We start from the raw sequence: 18,846 nt of genomic DNA on the forward strand, positions 1-18,846 counted from the left end.
AGACTATTTCATTTAAAAAATGTTTTGTTTTGATGTATAAGTTGTTCGTGTTTTTTCATCTAAAAAAAAGCGACATTAATTTCTTGACGGCCTAATACAATATCATTACCCCCAGTGGCACAGCGGTATGTCTGCAGACTTACAACGCTAGAATCCAGGTTTCGATACCCGTGGTGGGCAAAGCACAGATAGCCCATTGTGTAGCTTTGTGCTTAATTACAATCAAACAAACAATATCATTTACAGTCTAAAGTTACAGTCTTAACTTCAAAGTAAACAGTAAGATTTGTTATCAGATCACTGACTCGGAGAAACACATTTGTAATATGTTATGATAATATAGACTCCAAACGTATGCTATTGTGATGCAGACTCCAAGTGCATGCTATGGTGATGCAGACTTCATGAGTAAGATATGGTAATGTAGTTTCCAAGTGCAAGATACGGTGATCTTGTAAATGTTAACATATTATCTACATTTCAGTTGGAAATGTAATCTTAATTACCTTGCTCAAACAGACTCTTTAGTTCTGATCTGTTCTGTAATCTAGATTACATTTTTTTATGTTTTTTTCGTACGGAAATTTTTCTTTCTTTACCACATCTGCTTCTGTGACAGATAGTTTTGAGAAGAGTAATTATTGGTAAAATACTTCAATTATCTACTTTGATATGTAAGAATCCAGTTTTGTAACTATTATGAAAAAAAGAGAAGTCAGAGTAAAGTTTGAACTGTGGAGTAATCTTCAATGAAAGATCTTTCACACTCGAGTTTCCTGAAGTAATAATGTTTGTGTCGCTGTTCGAGTTGGTTTATTGGCATTGTATAAAAATTAGACTACTTTTTCTGGTTTTAATGAAATGAAAATTTGTTTAGTTTCAATTGCAAAGTCTCGACTGCGGAAAGTTTTAACTTGACAAAAATAAAACACTTGTATGTCTCTTTTAAAACAACTGAAGTATTACATTTCGTAGATAGACTAACATACCCTGCCTGACACGGACGAAAGCTTTGGACTAATTAATAAATCAACTTACAATATTTACTAAAAAAAATGAATTTGAATCTGGATTCTCTAGATCAATGATCGACCCAGGCTAAAAAAAAAACACTTTGTCAATACAGATTGTAGAAGGAATATATGCAACAAGTTAATAATAATTTGCTGTTTATCATCTGACATCTTATCCTTGTAGTAATTTCGTTATTTTTTTCCAGTATAATTTTTTTTAGATATCGTAAATATCCTATAATTTCAGACCTTTGGCATGACTTGCTTTCTTTCAGAGAAAGATTCATATAGTATAAATATATACATCGAAATTGTAACAGAGAATATGGTCGTTCTTAGTTATTCATTTAAACTTTAGGCCCATGATCTAATATAGTTTTACAACAAATTTTTAAACAGTTGGTTCTGAAGCTAAGCCATTTGTTATTAAATTTATCCCTGTAAAATATGACTTCAATGAAGCAGCAGAAAAAAGAACAGAGAACTTACACATGTTGTTAAGTCTTTCCAATATGTAACCTGGAACATAGTTCCTATAAACTGTGATTAACCCTCAGTATTCTTGAGAGAAAAAAAAACTAGAAAAACAAATTGCATTTAAACATAATATTCACAAAACTGTTGCATGTTATTTCGGTACGAAATTTCTTAAGATATTCATATTGTCCAAGGTAAAGCACAGAGAAAAATAAAAGTTTATTATTTCTCCACTGAAAAAAAGCAGTTTTAACTATTTTGTACATTAACATGTCTTCAAAAAGTATAACAGCTGTTTTAAATAATATTTTCTTGACAAACATCATATTGGTAGAATGTAATACTGGCTATAGGATGTTGTACCTCATATGGAGTTAACTCCCCACAAGAGAAAAATACAAGCTGTGGAAAATGCATTTCAGTACTAGTTGTAAGAAGCTTCAAGTTCGAAGCTTATTAATTTATAAATTAAAAAAGTTAGTGTATAGCTAGTGGGTGATAACGTTCTGTTAATTCAGATTTAATGTTGTTTTCGCCCAAAGTTATGTTGCCCCCCCCCCAGTGCCACAGCGGTATGTCTGCGGACTTACAACGCTAGAAATTGGGTTTCGATACCCGTGGTGGGCAGAGCACAGATAGCCCATTGTGTAGCTTTGGGCTTAATTCCAAACAAACAAACAAAAGTTATGTTGCCAGTCATAACTCATATATATATATATATATATCAGCATAAGAGAGGTCCAGTTTAGAGAAAAATCAAAATATCGTTACAAGTACTGTATTCATAGCATTAAGATGAAATAGTATTCATGGTGAAAAAATTAACATTGTTACATTTTGAATACCGTTTATATTTTTTCTTGAAAGCGGAGGTCGAGCGTGGCCTCATGTTTAGTATATTCAAACCGAGAATCCGATGATTCACGTTACGAACCTGTTGCCAAATGCCAAAAAATCATGAGGGTCAAATCCCACTATTCGTTCAGACAAGAGCAGCCCGAGAGTTGCCGTTGACTGTGGGTACTGCTGGCTAAGCTGCCTTTTCTCTAGTCTATCAGTTTGTTGTGGTTACTATTGGCTAACTGCCTGCTCTCTAGTCTATCAGTTCATTGTGAGCACTGTTGGTTAACTGCCTGCTCTCTAGTCTATCAGTTCATTGTGAGCACTGTTGGCTAACTGCCTTTTCTCCAGTCTATCACTTCGTTGCGGGATTGTTGGCTAACTGCTTGCTCTCTAGTCTATCAGTTCATTGTGGGTCCTGTTGACATGAACTGATAGACCAGAGAGAAGGCAGTTAAGCTGGGTATGGCTATGAGCAGATATCTCTTTACATAGTTTTTCGCGAATATTCTGAAATAAATTCATAAATTTGAAAGCGGAATAGCAGTGAATTTAAATATTTCTTAACATAAGCCTTTAATTTTAGAACTTTACTTTTATACTTTTATATAGGAAAAGAAATTCTAAAACAAAAATACAAAGCCATAAATAACTCATTGTTAAACCATTTCGTAACCGAAAAATCTATCTCTTTTTTTATATTTTTTATGCGAATACTTTAATCTTGAGCCATTCAGTTTTCATCAAGACATTTAATCATTTTGACATATCTTAAGGCTTAGTTACATAACATACCAAAGTGAAGTAGCTGTTGGTTTTGTGTATACCATTAAACATTAAGACAGTTGTTTAGTTCAAACTGGCACCAAATATCTTCGTATAGTCCAGCCAATGAAATATTGTTATATTTGCTCTTCCATCGAAATATATAGATTAAAACAATAAAAAAGTGAAGGACGGTTTTTTTATACTTCATGTACTTCAAATCTGTAGAATTGTCATTCGTCACTCAGAAAGTACGTTCTTCCTCAGTTATTACCAGAAAAGTTTGATTAATCGATAAATACGCAATTTGTTCGTCACATTGTGATTGAAAAATGCATAGTTTCAATATTATGTTTCAACAAATAAGTAAATTAGTTTATTGAAAAGCCTATCAGGATAAAAAGAAATTGTCTTGCATGTAAAAGTTGCAAAAATTCAGTAGATAAATCAGAATCGAATCGTGTTGTTTATTAATTCTTTCTCATTGTTTCACTCATTTATTTGCACAACCAGACGCTTTATAGGAGTAAACTGTCAATAGTGGAACAAACGTTCATGTTTCCAACTGTTCTTTAATTTTATGGTGTTACTGAAACTACGGAGACATGGTCACAGGTAATGAATGAGTTTCACACCATGTTGACATTTAATTAACACAAGTTTTCAAGTACTGTATCGTAGTCTTCATCATACAGTACTGTCTCATTATAATGCCATCAGATATAACGCTGTGGTGCCTTGGTTCCCAAGAATTTAGTAACATCTGCTGCTTAGCTCATTGCCACGTGACTTCAGACGCTAAAGTCATTACACTCTGTCACGAAATAATAGGGGAAAAAAGCGTGAAGTCTCGAGTGTAAAACCAAGATAGGAGCATCAAAGTAAATGCTAAGAACACATACTCCGAGTGCTACACTCCGGAGGCGGGTGTCCCTCAAGAAGGAGTACTTAGCTCTACCCTGTTTATCATGTATGCCAGCGACCCAAACCACACTTTTTGCTCACAGTTCGCAGATGATGTTGCAATCTGAAAGAGTGCTCCAAACTCAACAACAGCAACATACAATATACAACCACTACTAAATGAAATAGAATTGTATTGTAATAAGTCGAGAATTAAAATAAATGCGCACAAAACACAAGTCATATTATTTACAAAATCGTACAAAACAAGCAAATTAATACCACAGTTATATCTAGACGGGACTCTCTTACAGGTAACAACATCAGCAAAATTCTTAGGGATTACATTTGACTCAAAATTAAACTGTATACCACACATTAATAGCATAAAACCAGAATTTGGAGAAAAAAAGCATGTTACCTTAGGAATCTAACTGGAAACAAACAAGGAACTTTACCAGAAAACATATTAAAAATTTAAAGAACATACATAAGACCAGCCGTAGAATATGCCTGTATAACATGGATAAATGTATCAAAAACATACATCAACAAACTACAGCAAATATAAAACTATATTTTAACAAACTCAGAATTTCTACACAACTGTTCAAACATGCCAACACTATCAGACAGACTCCTGGATAACTCGCTTCAATATCATAAAAAAATATATCAATAAAAATAAACTAGTGAGCAAACTAGAGAGTTACATAATATATGATGAACCAAGCCCTAAGTAACTCTCCCCTCTAAACATCATAAATAAGAATCTTACAGGCCAAACAGTGCTAGGCTAACTGAATCCTAGACACAAACGTAGCTCTATTTTAAAAGGGTTTTGTATATGAAAAAGAGATTATGTGTGTGTGTATGTGTGTGTATGACTGCTAAGTAGAACTGTATTGTGAACGGACTAATAGTGTTAGCATACATAAGTGAAACTAGTGAAAATATACGAGTTAATATTACCCCATGAATTGGCCATGGCACGAAAAGGGTATGTTAATTAAATCAGACAAAATTTAAAATACTGTGAGTAATGCAACAACAACAACGTAACAAGGGTTATTATCTAGGATTCAGTAAGAGTGCAAACAAAATAGCAGTTCCTGAGAGGGTTTGTTTTTTGAAGTTAAGCACAAAGCTACACAATGCGCTATCTGTGCTCTGCCCACCACGGGTATCGAAACCCGGATTCTAGCGTTGTAAATCCGCTGTGCTACTGGGGGGCTCCTGAGAGGGAAGAAGAGGTCAACGTTGAACCTGATCCTCTCTGGTCCAAACATGGACCGAATCCCGATGATGAAGAAGAAGATGATGATCAGAGATGTCAATATCAATTTCAGATGTGAACTTGATATTGGGATAATGGGAAGTAAGGTAAGAAAGGAATTTGGAAATGTGACGCAAGTGTCAAAATAGCAAGAAAGTGTCATTAATATAGCGTTTCTAAATGACAGGTTTAAAGTTTCGTGGGCAGTCTTCTAGCCACTTGGGTTCATGGTAGCATGGAAACTACTGGTTATCATTGGACCAGTGGGGATTCCACCTATCTGGACAGGTTTAAAGTTTCGTGGGCAGTCTTCTAGCCACTTGGGTTCATGGTAGCATGGAAAACTACTGGTTATCATTGGACCCAGTGGGAATTCCACCTATCTGGACAGGTTTAAAGTTTCGTGGGCAGTCTTCTAGCCACTTGGGTTCATGGTAGCATGGAAAATTATTGGATATCATTGGACCCATTGGGGATTCCACCTATCTATTCATAAAAGAGGTAATATTTTAACGTTGTGGAGAGGACAAGAAATGACAAGAATTGCTTACGGGTCAAACCAAGATAGTGCTCAGTGTCAGAAGGAAATAGAGATTTGATGTCGTTAATTGCTGCAGGTTTAGAGTAGCGTTAAGTCTACTCACTTTTGGCACAATTTTAAATATCAAATACAAATGCCGATTGTTTTTATCTTATATTATTGTATCTTTTTTATCTCATTTATGTTCTTTTTATATCTGTTTTTCCCATGTAAATTAACAGTGATCTTATTTAATTGATTGATTTTGTAGTCTGTTGAATTCGTGCTTGTCCAGCACGAGTGCTTTCTTGATTCAAAACTCTATGGCTAATCAGCTTCTACACATATCTTTCTTACGCAGATCACTAAGATGATTTACAATGTCAGATAACACGATATTATATGGCAAATTTATAATTTTTCAATAAAGTCGGATGTAAGCACTTATTATCCAATATGGCGGAGTTAACTATAGACCACGTCAGTGCAAGACTTTATACAGTACTGCCTCATTATAACGCTATGATAGAAGCGGTATAAGTGGGGGAGCGTTATAATCATCTAGTCTTTTGCCAAAAACGAGGTTTACAATATTGACAGCAAGTAAAACTTTACCGAATTTTGTACTGATATGATCGCTGTTTTTTTGCTACAAGGGAATGTTTGACAACCAACATAGCAAGCGCTGAATAGAAGACCTCTCTTAATATAATGGACGTAGCGTGTATACATATATATGTATATGGACGAAATGATATATATACAATGTAGCGTCATCTAGTGAATGGCAAGCTCAAACAAAAATCCATAAAATAATTTCACACTTTGGGTATTCAAGATTCAGACAGAAAAATAACTACGGTATGTACAACAACCATTTCTTTATCACAAAACATAATTTTAAATAACAGTACTCTCCTCACAACAAGAACGCGACGACTTTCACTAGGACTGTACGTGAGGGTTTGATTATATCTTTATTGATGTAATTTGTAAATATACGACTAAAAAATGAGTTATTAAAAAAACTGTTCTTTTTCAATAAAGGATACCACTTTTTAATATATAAAAACATTGCAGTTTATATCAGCACAACCCGAACACTTTTCCGGTGCAATACTTCCCAGAAAAATCTTTTTTTTAAAGAAAATGTTCACTTTTTCACATTTTTTTTTCAATAAGGTATGAATACTAAGATTAGTAATTACTAGCACACACAACCGCCCGCAGAGCGGAGTTTTTGCTAATATACAGAATAAAAGGAAGGTCTCGTACATGGCATGGGTTTACAAACAGCTACTTTGACTCATTGTTACTTGTGTTTGTTTTTGGTTTTAGCTACAAAATGGATCATCTGAGCTCTATCCAACATGGAAAATCCAACCATGTATTTTAGTGTTGTGAGTACGTGTGTGTTTATCTTCTAGCAAAGCCACATCGAGCTATCTGTTGTGTCCACCGAGGAGAATCGAACCCCTGATTTTAGCATTGTAAATTCGAAGACTTACCGCTGTCTCAGAGAAGGACTTGCAAGTTCATAAACTTACCGCTGACCAAGAGGGAGACTACGTAACTGCAAAAGTTTTAATTTAACCTAGTAAGAAAACTATAAATTTATACAATATTAGCTTAATTACCTTTAGCTAAGTAAATTAATTAATTTAAAAGATTTGTTTCCACCATAGGAAATCGAAGCCTGGATTTTAGTGTTGTAAGTCCATAAATTTACCGCTCACCCACTGGGGGACAATTAAAAAAAAATAACAAAGGAAACAGTAAAAAATGAATAAAATTAAATTCGCTTATAAAGGTCAAATTTACAAATAATCGAATTCTATTATAAGTTATTGATGTTACAAATACGTAACTGATTGACTGTGAATCATTTAGTAAAGAATGTCATGGTTCTCAAGAATGTCTAGCCCCGAAGGGACCGAGACATAAGAGTAAAGAATTCTTTAATCATTCTCACCAATACGAATTCGATCTATCTTGGAGCTTCAAAAAATTGGATTACCTTTTACATGACCGCTTTAGTGTCTCCACAGGTATGTTGGTAAAACAAGCAAAATCATGAAACAAGAACTAAATTGAAATAATTGTGATAGCTTGAAAATAGAAGTAGTTACTATCACCGATTTGTTCTTTATAGAACTTATAGAGCAAGGCTTCTTAACAATAAATAAGTATACTTGTAAACCTCTTTGTTTCTAAATGCCCCCCCCCCAGTGGCACAGCGGTATGTCTGTAGACTTACAACACTAGAAACCGGGTTTCGATACCCGTGGTGGACAGAGCGCAGATAGCCCTTGTGTTGCTTTGTGCATAATTAAAAAACAAACAATCGTTTTTAAATATATATATATATATTTCTGGTATCATATTCACTTTTATGCAGAACGATATAAGTCTTAGCCTATAATATAGAGATCGGCACTAGCTGTTAAGGTATACTCAAAATAAAGCTGTTTTGCAAGTTTTTATCGATGCAGTTAATCTTATATCCATTGTATACTATCGGTGTTAAACATAGAGCCTACATGTCGAAAGGCTAAGGAAACTCAGCACCGATGTTTAGAATAACACAATTTCAACACAGCGTAGCGTTTTTTTTTTGTAAAACTTAGGAATAAATGGCTTTTTTGTAACTATCACGCTTTTCAACGCTCTTAACGACTGTAATTTCAAATCTGAAAGCGATTTGAGGCAGAAAATTCAGCACTGATTACTTCCTTTAGCACGTGCTTACATCATGTTAAAACATGGGAGAAATACTGGAGGATGTTTTTATGCCATCGTCAGGTCATTTTATTGACCACGTGAGAACTAACTAATTAAGGTGGTTTAGCTGATGTAGTGCTAACTAAAATATAGCTGATACAATAAACAGCATGAAAATGACCATGAGACTTCTGAAAGAAGTATTAAGTTAACTGTCGTTTCGTTTTACAGCTTCTGAAATTCTCTCTACAAACAGAGTTAACTGTGATAATTTGGGTAAAACGCTTCTAAGGATGTCGTAATAAAAAACTAAGAGTAAATTTAAAATTATCTTTTAAACTCTCACATTGCGTATGTAAATAGTCATTTTTAGATTACCTTTACGTATGAAAACCCATCATAGCAAAGTCAACGTTTCATATGATAACAGCAAGGCCACCTAATCAGTTTTATTCAGCAGCAACTGTTTGAGAGATATCCAGTGTAAATTTGTCAACTGTGTTCCAGTTTTACTCTCTAACAAAGTCGACTTTAAAATTCACTGTACGTCTATACGGTGAGTTTAAAAGTAGAAATTTTGCTGTTTATTCGGAGAATGAAATTAAATATTTCGAAGATAATTTTTTACTAAATATAAAATGAAGCACTTAAAACATATTATCCTTATATCGATTAAGTCAATCTATCTCCGTATCAAGAAAAACAGCTTGCACCATAAAGTCTAAAAAAAATGAAAAATTATCGAACTATGAACAAAAATCAGCTTGCTTCTCAACCGTATAAAAACTGTTTGTCATATAACGACCTAAAGCGTTGTCATAAGCAGTAAAAAAATCGGCTTGTCTTCATAATGAAGAAAAACTCTTTTCCCCAGTAACAATAACAGAAAAACTTGGCCCCATAACAAATAAAGAATCAACTACATTTTAGCGTGCACCATGGTGTCACTAAAAATATCTGCTCTCCTAAAAATTCTATAATTTTCAAATCTTCCAAAAATGAGGTCTCAATAATTATGTTTACATAGACCATTATTGCGTTCTACATTGTTGTTCTTGTCTATAATACAATATATATGCAAAAAAAAGAAACAATTATCCGAAACTACTAACTATGAAACCAAGTCGAAGATCCTAGATCTTTAAGTCTTTATCTGAAACTGCATGACATCCCCATGCATATTTTATTATTCCTATGTTTATTTTTGTTTCGTGGTTATTTTGGAAAGTTGTGTAAGAATAGAACAACCAAAATTGCCCAAGGTGTAGACATACTAATAAATGTACCCGCGGCTCTCGTGGTATTTATTTCCTTTGCTGTACAGTTATGGTGGAAAAGCGTGCATGTGAGCTACTCACCATGCAAATTTACTGAATTCGAGCGAGTAGCGAATGCACTCATGCTACGCACAGCATTAAATGTCACTTTCGTTTGGTGTTGGCTTCACGCAGTAAAAATTGAAATGGCTGCCAATCTCGAATCTTTCGTCTGATTATTTATCCGTTTAATTTGGTTTAGCTGGTTCCTCACAAGAACTTATGTTTTACATATATAGATGAACATAAATAGACACTTCCTGAAGAGCACTTGGTGGGAGAAAATAAGATAGACTTATGTTTTACATATATAGATGAATATAAATGGACACTTCCTGAAGAGCACTTGGTGGGAGAAAATAAGATAGTTGTTACTTTTTGGCGTTACCAAATCCAACTGGATTCTTCCTAACTTAGGTGTCTACTTGATAGGTAAAAACAAAGTATTATATTCTACAATATGTTTATTGTATTTTTACTCTATAAGATTTTTATATCTTTATTTCACATACTACTGATAGAAAGTCTTTGTAATAATGATATGAAGTTATATAGAAATTTTGAAATCCAATTCAAAAATTGTCCGAAATTATCTTTTCATCATTAGGAGTTTAATGTTATTGACCTTATCAGAATGCCAGTCTATTCTAAACAGAAGATGGTATACAAGCTCTCTATAAATATGTATTTTTACTCATTACAATCGTAAATCATTTTTGGTTGTTTGTATCCATAATTTAATATAGTACTCTTAAAAAAGATTTGAAGAATTTTCAATATACATTAAAACTCACAAGGCGGTAAACAAAGATTATTTTGGTTAATATATAAGTGGAAGATAAAAAAAATAATTTAAACGTTAATCAATATCCTTTTCCCAACCATATACGATTGATGAACAACTGAGGTTTTATCACTTTGTAAGAGAGACGTTCCAGGTTCATTCTACTCTTGCAACTAGTTCTTCCATTGCTGATTATGCTCATTTGATAACCATGATTATGCATTATTGTATAACACTGTACTGGCCCGGTGGTTATGGCGCTCGACTCGCAATCTGAGGGTCGCGGGTTCGAATCCCCGTCACACCCAAACATGCTCGCCCTTTCAGCCGTGGGGGCGTTATAATGTGACGGTCAAGAGTATCCCAAGAGTTGGAGTATCCCCTTCCCTCTAGTCTTACACTGCTAAATTAGGGACGTCTAACGCAGATAGCCCTCTTGTAGCTTTGCGCGAAATTCAAAACAAACAAACAATAACACCGTACTTTCTACTGTAATAAGCTTCTGCAAAGGGCAGCCTTACATCCCGATATATATTCCACAGACTTTCAGTGTATGTGGCCGTCAACTTTGAAGACTACTTTCAAACAGACTTACAGAACAAAAGTCTATATTTAAAACACGTTTGAATGTAAATGTTGAGATCCCAATTTCTTTGGCCATTATACTTGTAAAAATAGCCGTTTATTTCAAGGTGTGGCTCAAAGCTTGTGAATATTTAACTTGTGAGTCTTCGTCCTCTTTAAATGCTTGTTTATTATCTTGTTAACAATACCAGGAAATATGAATTATGCTCAGCTTTATTGCAATGGCATTTCTGGTCAGAGAATTATCTTTCATAACGACAGTTACTCTGTATTAGCCTGTGATGCTAATTTGGAGCACAATGCTGACTTAAACGCTCTGCCGTACGAGTTTTTGTCTTCTTCCTTGAAGAACGTGGAAGGCTCTCTTCTTCCAAATACTGCGATCTTACAGCTATTAATAATCTTGCTGTATGAATATTTCTGTTTTGAAATTGTCTTATATTCTTCCAGTCCTAAGTCTAACGTAGATGGATTGCCCTGTCGAATGGTTGGGAATTCTTTGTGAACTAAATATATACATACAAATATATCATCCATGGCGTCACGTCTGTCATCTGCGACGACGCACTACTGCCTAATCCTGTGCAAATAATTCTTATAAAGAGTGAGAAACCCTTTCTAGTCTAAAGTCAAGAAACTACGCCTCTTTGGCGATTTACTTATCTTTAATTAGGGCAATGGAATACTAGGTTAGGAAAACGTTATTCAGTTTGTATTAAAATAAAACATATCACTACAGATACTTACTGCATAAGACGTGTTCGAACTGCACATTGAACAACAGTTAACAACTAAATAAAATGAATAACAACACACGACATGACGTTTTATCCGGGTTAATGTTGTCATGTTCTATCAGGGTAGGATTTTTAAATCAGAGATGTGTACAGCTGACGAGTTCTAGTATTCAATAAATGGCTTCCTATTATCAATTAGTGGCAAAAAAACTCTGAAATGTTACTTTTTACACCTCTGATTCGAAATCTTACTGTAAAGAGCCGATTAAGAGATCTGTGATGAAACTACATTTGTAGTCATGCATGGTGTTAATTAGTTTTATTAAGCCTAAAAAGTATCATTGTTTCTCCAGCAAATGTACTTTACACTTCTGCACAAATTACAAATTTGGATATATGCTTGAAAGTAATCTGAGAAGTTGGAGTCAAGAATAAGGTTAAATGTTCTTGTGTTATCGGTCTCTCTGCCACGTATCTTTGATGGATTTAACTGACATATAGGATACTGCTGTGGAGTAAGGGCTGAAAGACAGGACACTGTTCAAAGGTCAAGTGCTGTTTTGTATGACATATATGTATGTGAAATTTGAAGAAAAAAATAGCTACTTAAATGCAAATTTCAGGAAATAAATTAAATGCAATACAACAATGAATGTCTTATTGACGAATTGTTGACAGCTGCCTTTTTTATGAAAACGACTTTAATTTGGTTTGTCATGGTAAAAAGAATGAGGGCTATATTTCTTTAAAATCCAGAGAATTATTGATTTGATTATAACAAACTTGAATTCAACGTGTGATTTTACTTTAATTAAGTGCCCCCCAGTGGCACAGCAGTATGTCTGCGGACTTACAACGCTAGAATCCGGGTTTCGATACCCGTGGTGGGCAGAGCACAGATAGCCCATTGTGTAGCTTTGTGCTTAATTACAACTAAGCAAACAAACAAACAAATACTTTAATTAAGTATTGTGTTTGTTTTCACTAATCTATCTTCTATTTCAACTAGTGAAGGCTGTCTAATCAAAGCGTATTACTGTGTTAACTCCGTTGTTATGAGTTAAAAGTATAATGAAAGTTAAAACTTAGAGAATTGTTTGTTGGAACAAGAAAAATGCTCACAAATTTGGCTGTTAAAATTCAAATTTGTAAGGTGGGTAAAAAAATCTCAATAAACATAAACTAAATATGCAAAATACTGGTTAGTCTTTCCATGTGAAAGATATATATATATATGATGAATGTATTTACCATCCGATGCAATTGATCATAACAGTTGGTAAATGTTTTATTGATAGTTAATTTGTGTTTAGTAAATCCTAAGATGCTTACTTGAAGATCGTATATTCTGCAAAGCTACATTAAGCCTATATTTCTTTGTTTTATTACAGTTAAGCTTCTTTTATTGGGAGACTGGGTCAATAGAATACCGAAGTTTTATCTGCTGATTAACTCCTGAGTATGAAAATAATATATAGTACAGGGAAAGCAGCTAATTCATCAAATTTGCACAGTAAATAAAATTTCACGCGCTCTTCTTGCGTCAGCAAATACGTTTGTGAAGCCTCACGCTGTACCAGCTGCTAAAACCATCCATCAATTGGTTAAAAAACCATTGTAACATACAACATTCTTGCATGTATCAGTCTTCTGCTTCAGTTCTCTAATAGTCAGGAAAGGCAGGATCGGTTCTAGTATTCGTACTATTACGTATTCTCATGTGCATTTTTGTATATGTGTTTATGAATTAATATATGTTTACTTATATACAAGATATGTATCCAGAAGACAATAGTGCTGTATTAATTCTTGATTTCATTTGCTACTCTTCAGCCAACAGTTTTTGAACTTTCTGAAAAGCATGGGCCGAGCGTGATCAAGTGGTTAGCTTGTCGAACTTTAGATCTACAGGTCCAATGTTCGGGTCCCGTTACCGTAAAATAACGTAGAAAAAAGTAGAAGCACAACTTCAAGATAAAACCTTATATTCATTCATGTCCGCATACACACACATACACACACACATATATATATATATAATTAGATTAAAATACATATATAGTATTGACAATAATACTAGATTCATATAGTCTTTTTTATTTATTTCAATTAATGTGTGCGATTAATAAACAAAGCTCTTAATGCATAAATTACACGATTAATCGTAAAGTTTTGTCTTCCATCCATAGAACTGTTTGAAATATAAGACAGTACTCGGTAATTATGTTTAAAGATGTAGTCTTCAGCAAGTGGAGTTTAACTTACCTTTTTTTAAACCAGAGTACCCCTTATTTTTATTTCATACATTGTTTAAATTCCAGTTCATAACTTATTCCAAAGTATCTTTTCTGTTTCCATTTCTTTCAACTTGCAAACTCTTATCTCAGTCCTTAATTTCTCTTGATTCTTTGTCTCTTCTATATAATTAATTATTTAATGAATTATCTTATATTTTTTACTAATTATTAGTATAAATAGTGTATTTTTTTTCTCACTCTCTCTTTCTTGCAGCCGTTTCCGTTAGCGTTAGTGCTTGGACTCTGGTGGCCATGTCAGTTGAACGCTACTACGCCATCTGTCACCCGCTCAAGTCACGAGAATGGCAGACCCTTTCTCACGCCAATCGGATGATTTGGATTGTTTGGGCTGGTTCATTTATTTGTATGTTACCTATAGCAATTCTAAGTGAGCTGCAGCCTATTCGAGACAGTGGTAAGTTGAAGTAGGACCGTAGTTATAAAATTGGTAATTGGCGTAGGTTTGTTTTAGTAAAAAGCTACACAATGAGATATATGAGCTGCATTCGCTGCGGGGCTCAAATCCAGAATTTTAACATTATAACTAACTACTATTGAACTTCTAGGAGACTAGTGTAACAGTAACGTAAAGGACAAGCAAGTACATAAAAGAATTTATTACTTCTTAAAGAACTAAAAGCAAAAGTACTTAATTGAAAATTTTATACATTAGATTTTCTTGTTTAAACAAAAGAACGTGTGATAACTTTGGTAAAACCGTTAATTTAATGTGTGACAAAGTTGTAACGTGTTTCGTTAATGATTTACAATGTGCTCTTAGATTTAGGAATTTGGGTTACATTTCGTTTCAACTTGGCTGCTTTTCGTTTTCATTACTGATCTCTGAAGGCAGCAATGCATTTAGCAATTTAGTGTTTAAAATAAAAAGAAACCAATTAGACGTGCATTAAGTATTTAACTCACATCAATTCCATGGGATAATGAAACGTTTGGTAATTAACTCAGCATTTGTTTAGTTTCTTTTTTTAATAAGATTTCAACGATAAGTTTAGGTTTTTATCTGTATAACTTATCGTATAGTAGCCAAGTTGAATTCTATGGCACTTATCATTAAGTAGGGATTGTGATGAAACAAAACGGCGGTCATAAAGATCGCACGTTTAAAACCACCTTTCAAATGTCTAATTGTTAACAATAACTATTTCACAGTATTGGCTGAGCAAACCTAAAGCTTATTGTACTCATAAGACCACCTACGTCGTTATATACGTGTTTATGACGTGAATCAAAATTTCACTATTTCAACGAATTTTCATCTAAGTAAGTAAGTAAGTGACTTTTCCAGACAAACGTACAGAAGAAGTGACGAAACTTATCGCTCTAATTCTTTCACAGAACTTTTCAGTATGGGATCCCAATGACTTCTTGCTTGTACCGAAAATGATACTAGCACATATATATGTATAAAACAAATGATGCGCAACTTTGGACATATAATTAGATTTGAGGGTTGGTTGGTACATATCCTGATGAGTAATAAAATCGAATCAGGTATACGCGCGCCCCACGCTTGGTATTGCTGGCTCACAAAAATATAGTTAATAAAAAGAAAACAAACAAGCATAATAAAGAAATTTTAATTTTATAAAGAGACGTAGAGATCGATATATATATAACCTAGCTAGCTATTGTAATACAGAAAGTGTTGATGCTACAAAAAGTATTGAAACAAGAAAAACTGAGTTACTTAAAGTAAAAAAAAAACTACTTTTGTTCAGACTAACAGAATTACAGTTATTTGTATTTTTGACTTTCTTGTTTCAACACTTTTTAAAGCATTAAAAATTTCTATATAACTATAGCTAGGTAGGCTAGTATATATCGATCCCTACTTGTATTTATAAAATTCTAATTTTTTTATTATACTTGCCGTATAATAACCAATATGTATGCTATGGAATTTATCTTTTAATACCAAGGTGGAAGAGATTGTGTAGCACTATTCTATAATGCTCAAGGTGCATTCTATGGAACTTATCGTATACAACCCATGTGGTTTGTATTATATGGAGTTTATTGTATAATATCAAGGCATTGAGTATTTTACGGAATTTATTGTACAGTATCATGGTAAGGGTGTATTTCAATTTATTAATTTTTAGCTGACGAAAGTGTAAATAATTTGGAGCTTCAAGCTACGTTCCTGTAATTGTCTAAGTCCATCATTTGATGTTCAGATCTAAATTTAAATACTCTAAAATTCCTCACAAAACATCATACAAAACCTGTAAGATTCATAAATCATGATTTTAAGATAATTCGAGATCTTGATACAACGTTTTTTTATAAAAATAACTGATAAACATCAACGAGAAATTACGAAGTATTTTAAATGTATGGTTGCACAATAGTATATCTGCGCCACGTCTATCGCAAGGATCTGATCCAGAATATTTTAGCTTTATAAGCTTTCTCGCTTACTGCTGAGTTACGAACTGACCGGCATTTCCTTGGAGCCCCCCTGTGGCACAGCGGTATATCTGCGGACTTACAACGCTAGAATCCGAGTTTCGATACCCGTGGTAGGCAGAGCACAGATAGCCGATTGTGCTTAATTTCAAACAACAACAAAAAATACCAAGAGAAGAAACAACAACTTTATATTTATTTATCGCTAGGCACCTTTAAACTAGGTACTTTAATTCTTTTTCTCACTTTATTTACCATATAAAATTTACTTTCTCACATTAGATCAAATATTTATTTTCCCTCAGCCGATGCTGCTCGTTACTGCAGGTTTTAGTTGGTCACTTTGGGAGTTGTTTTAATCGTGTTTTGTATTGTACTTTACAAAACATACCTAAACAAGCTTTAAATATTATCCCAAGCTGTAACATTAAACGTACTCTATTTGTCAAAAACATATAAAACTACACTTTGTATAAACAATAATATTTAGGATATAATTAGATTTGAAATAAAACACATTACAGAGAGATAAGCCAAATGAAATACCCGAAAGAAACACTGTTTACACTATTTCATTAAAATAATACTCCATAACTTCAAGAACTTCCGCACTACAGCATTCAGAAAAGCTACAAAAATAAAGTAAAAAGCGTGAATACAACAATAACCAGTCTTGTAATTTTCTGACTCTGTAGATATGAAAAAAGTTTTAAAGTCTGATAATGAATTGGCTTCACTGAGTTTACTCGCATGTTGCATATGTTTGTATAAGAGTAATTTCAAAGAAAGCACTAAGCTGTGAATCTTACCCCTGTCAAATTTTGGGTCCTTTACGAAAACCAGAGACTATTTATTTCAGAATATAATTGTCTTTTTCTACACAATCCTAAATTCCATTACTGTACAAGAAGACCTCAAAGCTTGTGTTATCAAGCAATTTGCTCTAATTCTAACACAAAAAGACATAAATCACTTACCTATTTTAGGTGCTTTTCACCCATCCTGCGTATATATTATGTGACAAAACATTCGTTACATTAAAACAAGGGTTCAGTCTTACAAGATAGTTGCTCAATTTTGTTTTTAGTGAATGTAGTTTCTGAGTTTAACGTCCCTAATTGCTACCATTGTGCTTCTAGAAAAAGATATATTGTAAAACCATTTTTGAAACACTCAGATGAAACATAATTAAAGCAAATGCTTTAAATAAATTATATTCAAACTCATTAAAACAATCATTTAGGCATTTTCTATTGATAAACCGCCTCAGATATCAGTGAGATAAAATATCATTAAAAAATTAACGTGAGAGCACTAGGTTAAAAAATAACTGTAAAAAAATGAGACAATTCAAAATAAAGAAGCTAGTTTTGATTTAGCTAAATTTTAAATCTTTACTGAAAAAGTCTTTGTAAAAATTATCTCCAATCTTACTTAAAAGCAAACCTAAATTACCTAGGTCAGTTTCATAGAGAACATAAGAAAATAGCATTTGTTAGGTTCTTGTTACAAATTCAACAGCAGCAAGCTTTTATAAGAATACTATAATTTCAAAAACCGAAGAACACACTTTTAATAAATTTTAAAATTTCGCAACCTTTTTCGAATTTTACCTAAACTGTGGTTATATCTTATCAATGCTCGTTAAAAGATTGGCTATTTTGGGGTTAAAGTAATATTACTTACAAAGTGATAACTAAACTTATTTGTCCATAACATAGTTAGAGTTTGTAATGTAAATAGAGAAATGGAAAATTCAGTCACTAAAAATTAATACAAAAGGTATTTGTAACGAGATTGAGAGACTAGATACAATTGCACAATAAAAACACGAAATCTTTATTGAGAATTAACTGCGCGGATAAAACCAAAACATGATGAATAATTACAATAAACATAATTGCCCAATAAAAACACCAACTGGCATTTGAGATACTGTTGAATCAAGAACAATGAACGCAAAAGGAATTTAATAAAACTAGACTTAAAGGGAAAGTAAACTGGCTTAAATAGAACTGATAAAAATAGCAACTTTAAATTTATTCTCGCTTTAACCAACACATTCTGAACTTTACGGGTTGAACGCATCGAGACTAGAGTGAACCTAAACAAAAAAGTCAACAAGAAAAACTATAGATTCGTGATGTAACAGGCGATCTGGCAATTACACTGTTTCTATACC

The 18,846-nt window shown here is 33.3% G+C and overlaps 1 protein-coding gene across 1 annotated transcript in view; it reads left to right on the forward strand.

Moving 5' to 3' along the window:
- The window catches only part of LOC106471496 (cholecystokinin receptor type A-like), a 60,908-nt gene that overhangs the window by 27,959 nt on the left and 14,103 nt on the right, over positions 1 to 18,846 (forward strand). Inside the window, exon 2 of the mRNA XM_022402528.1 lies at positions 14,449 to 14,649. Within this exon, the coding sequence (XP_022258236.1) occupies positions 14,449 to 14,649 (201 nt within the window). The remainder of the gene's footprint in view (positions 1 to 14,448; positions 14,650 to 18,846) is intronic.

The sequence above is a fragment of the Limulus polyphemus genome, unplaced genomic scaffold (genome assembly GCF_000517525.1).
Source record: "Limulus polyphemus unplaced genomic scaffold, Limulus_polyphemus-2.1.2 Scaffold4, whole genome shotgun sequence".
Lineage (NCBI taxonomy): Eukaryota > Metazoa > Arthropoda > Merostomata > Xiphosura > Limulidae > Limulus > Limulus polyphemus.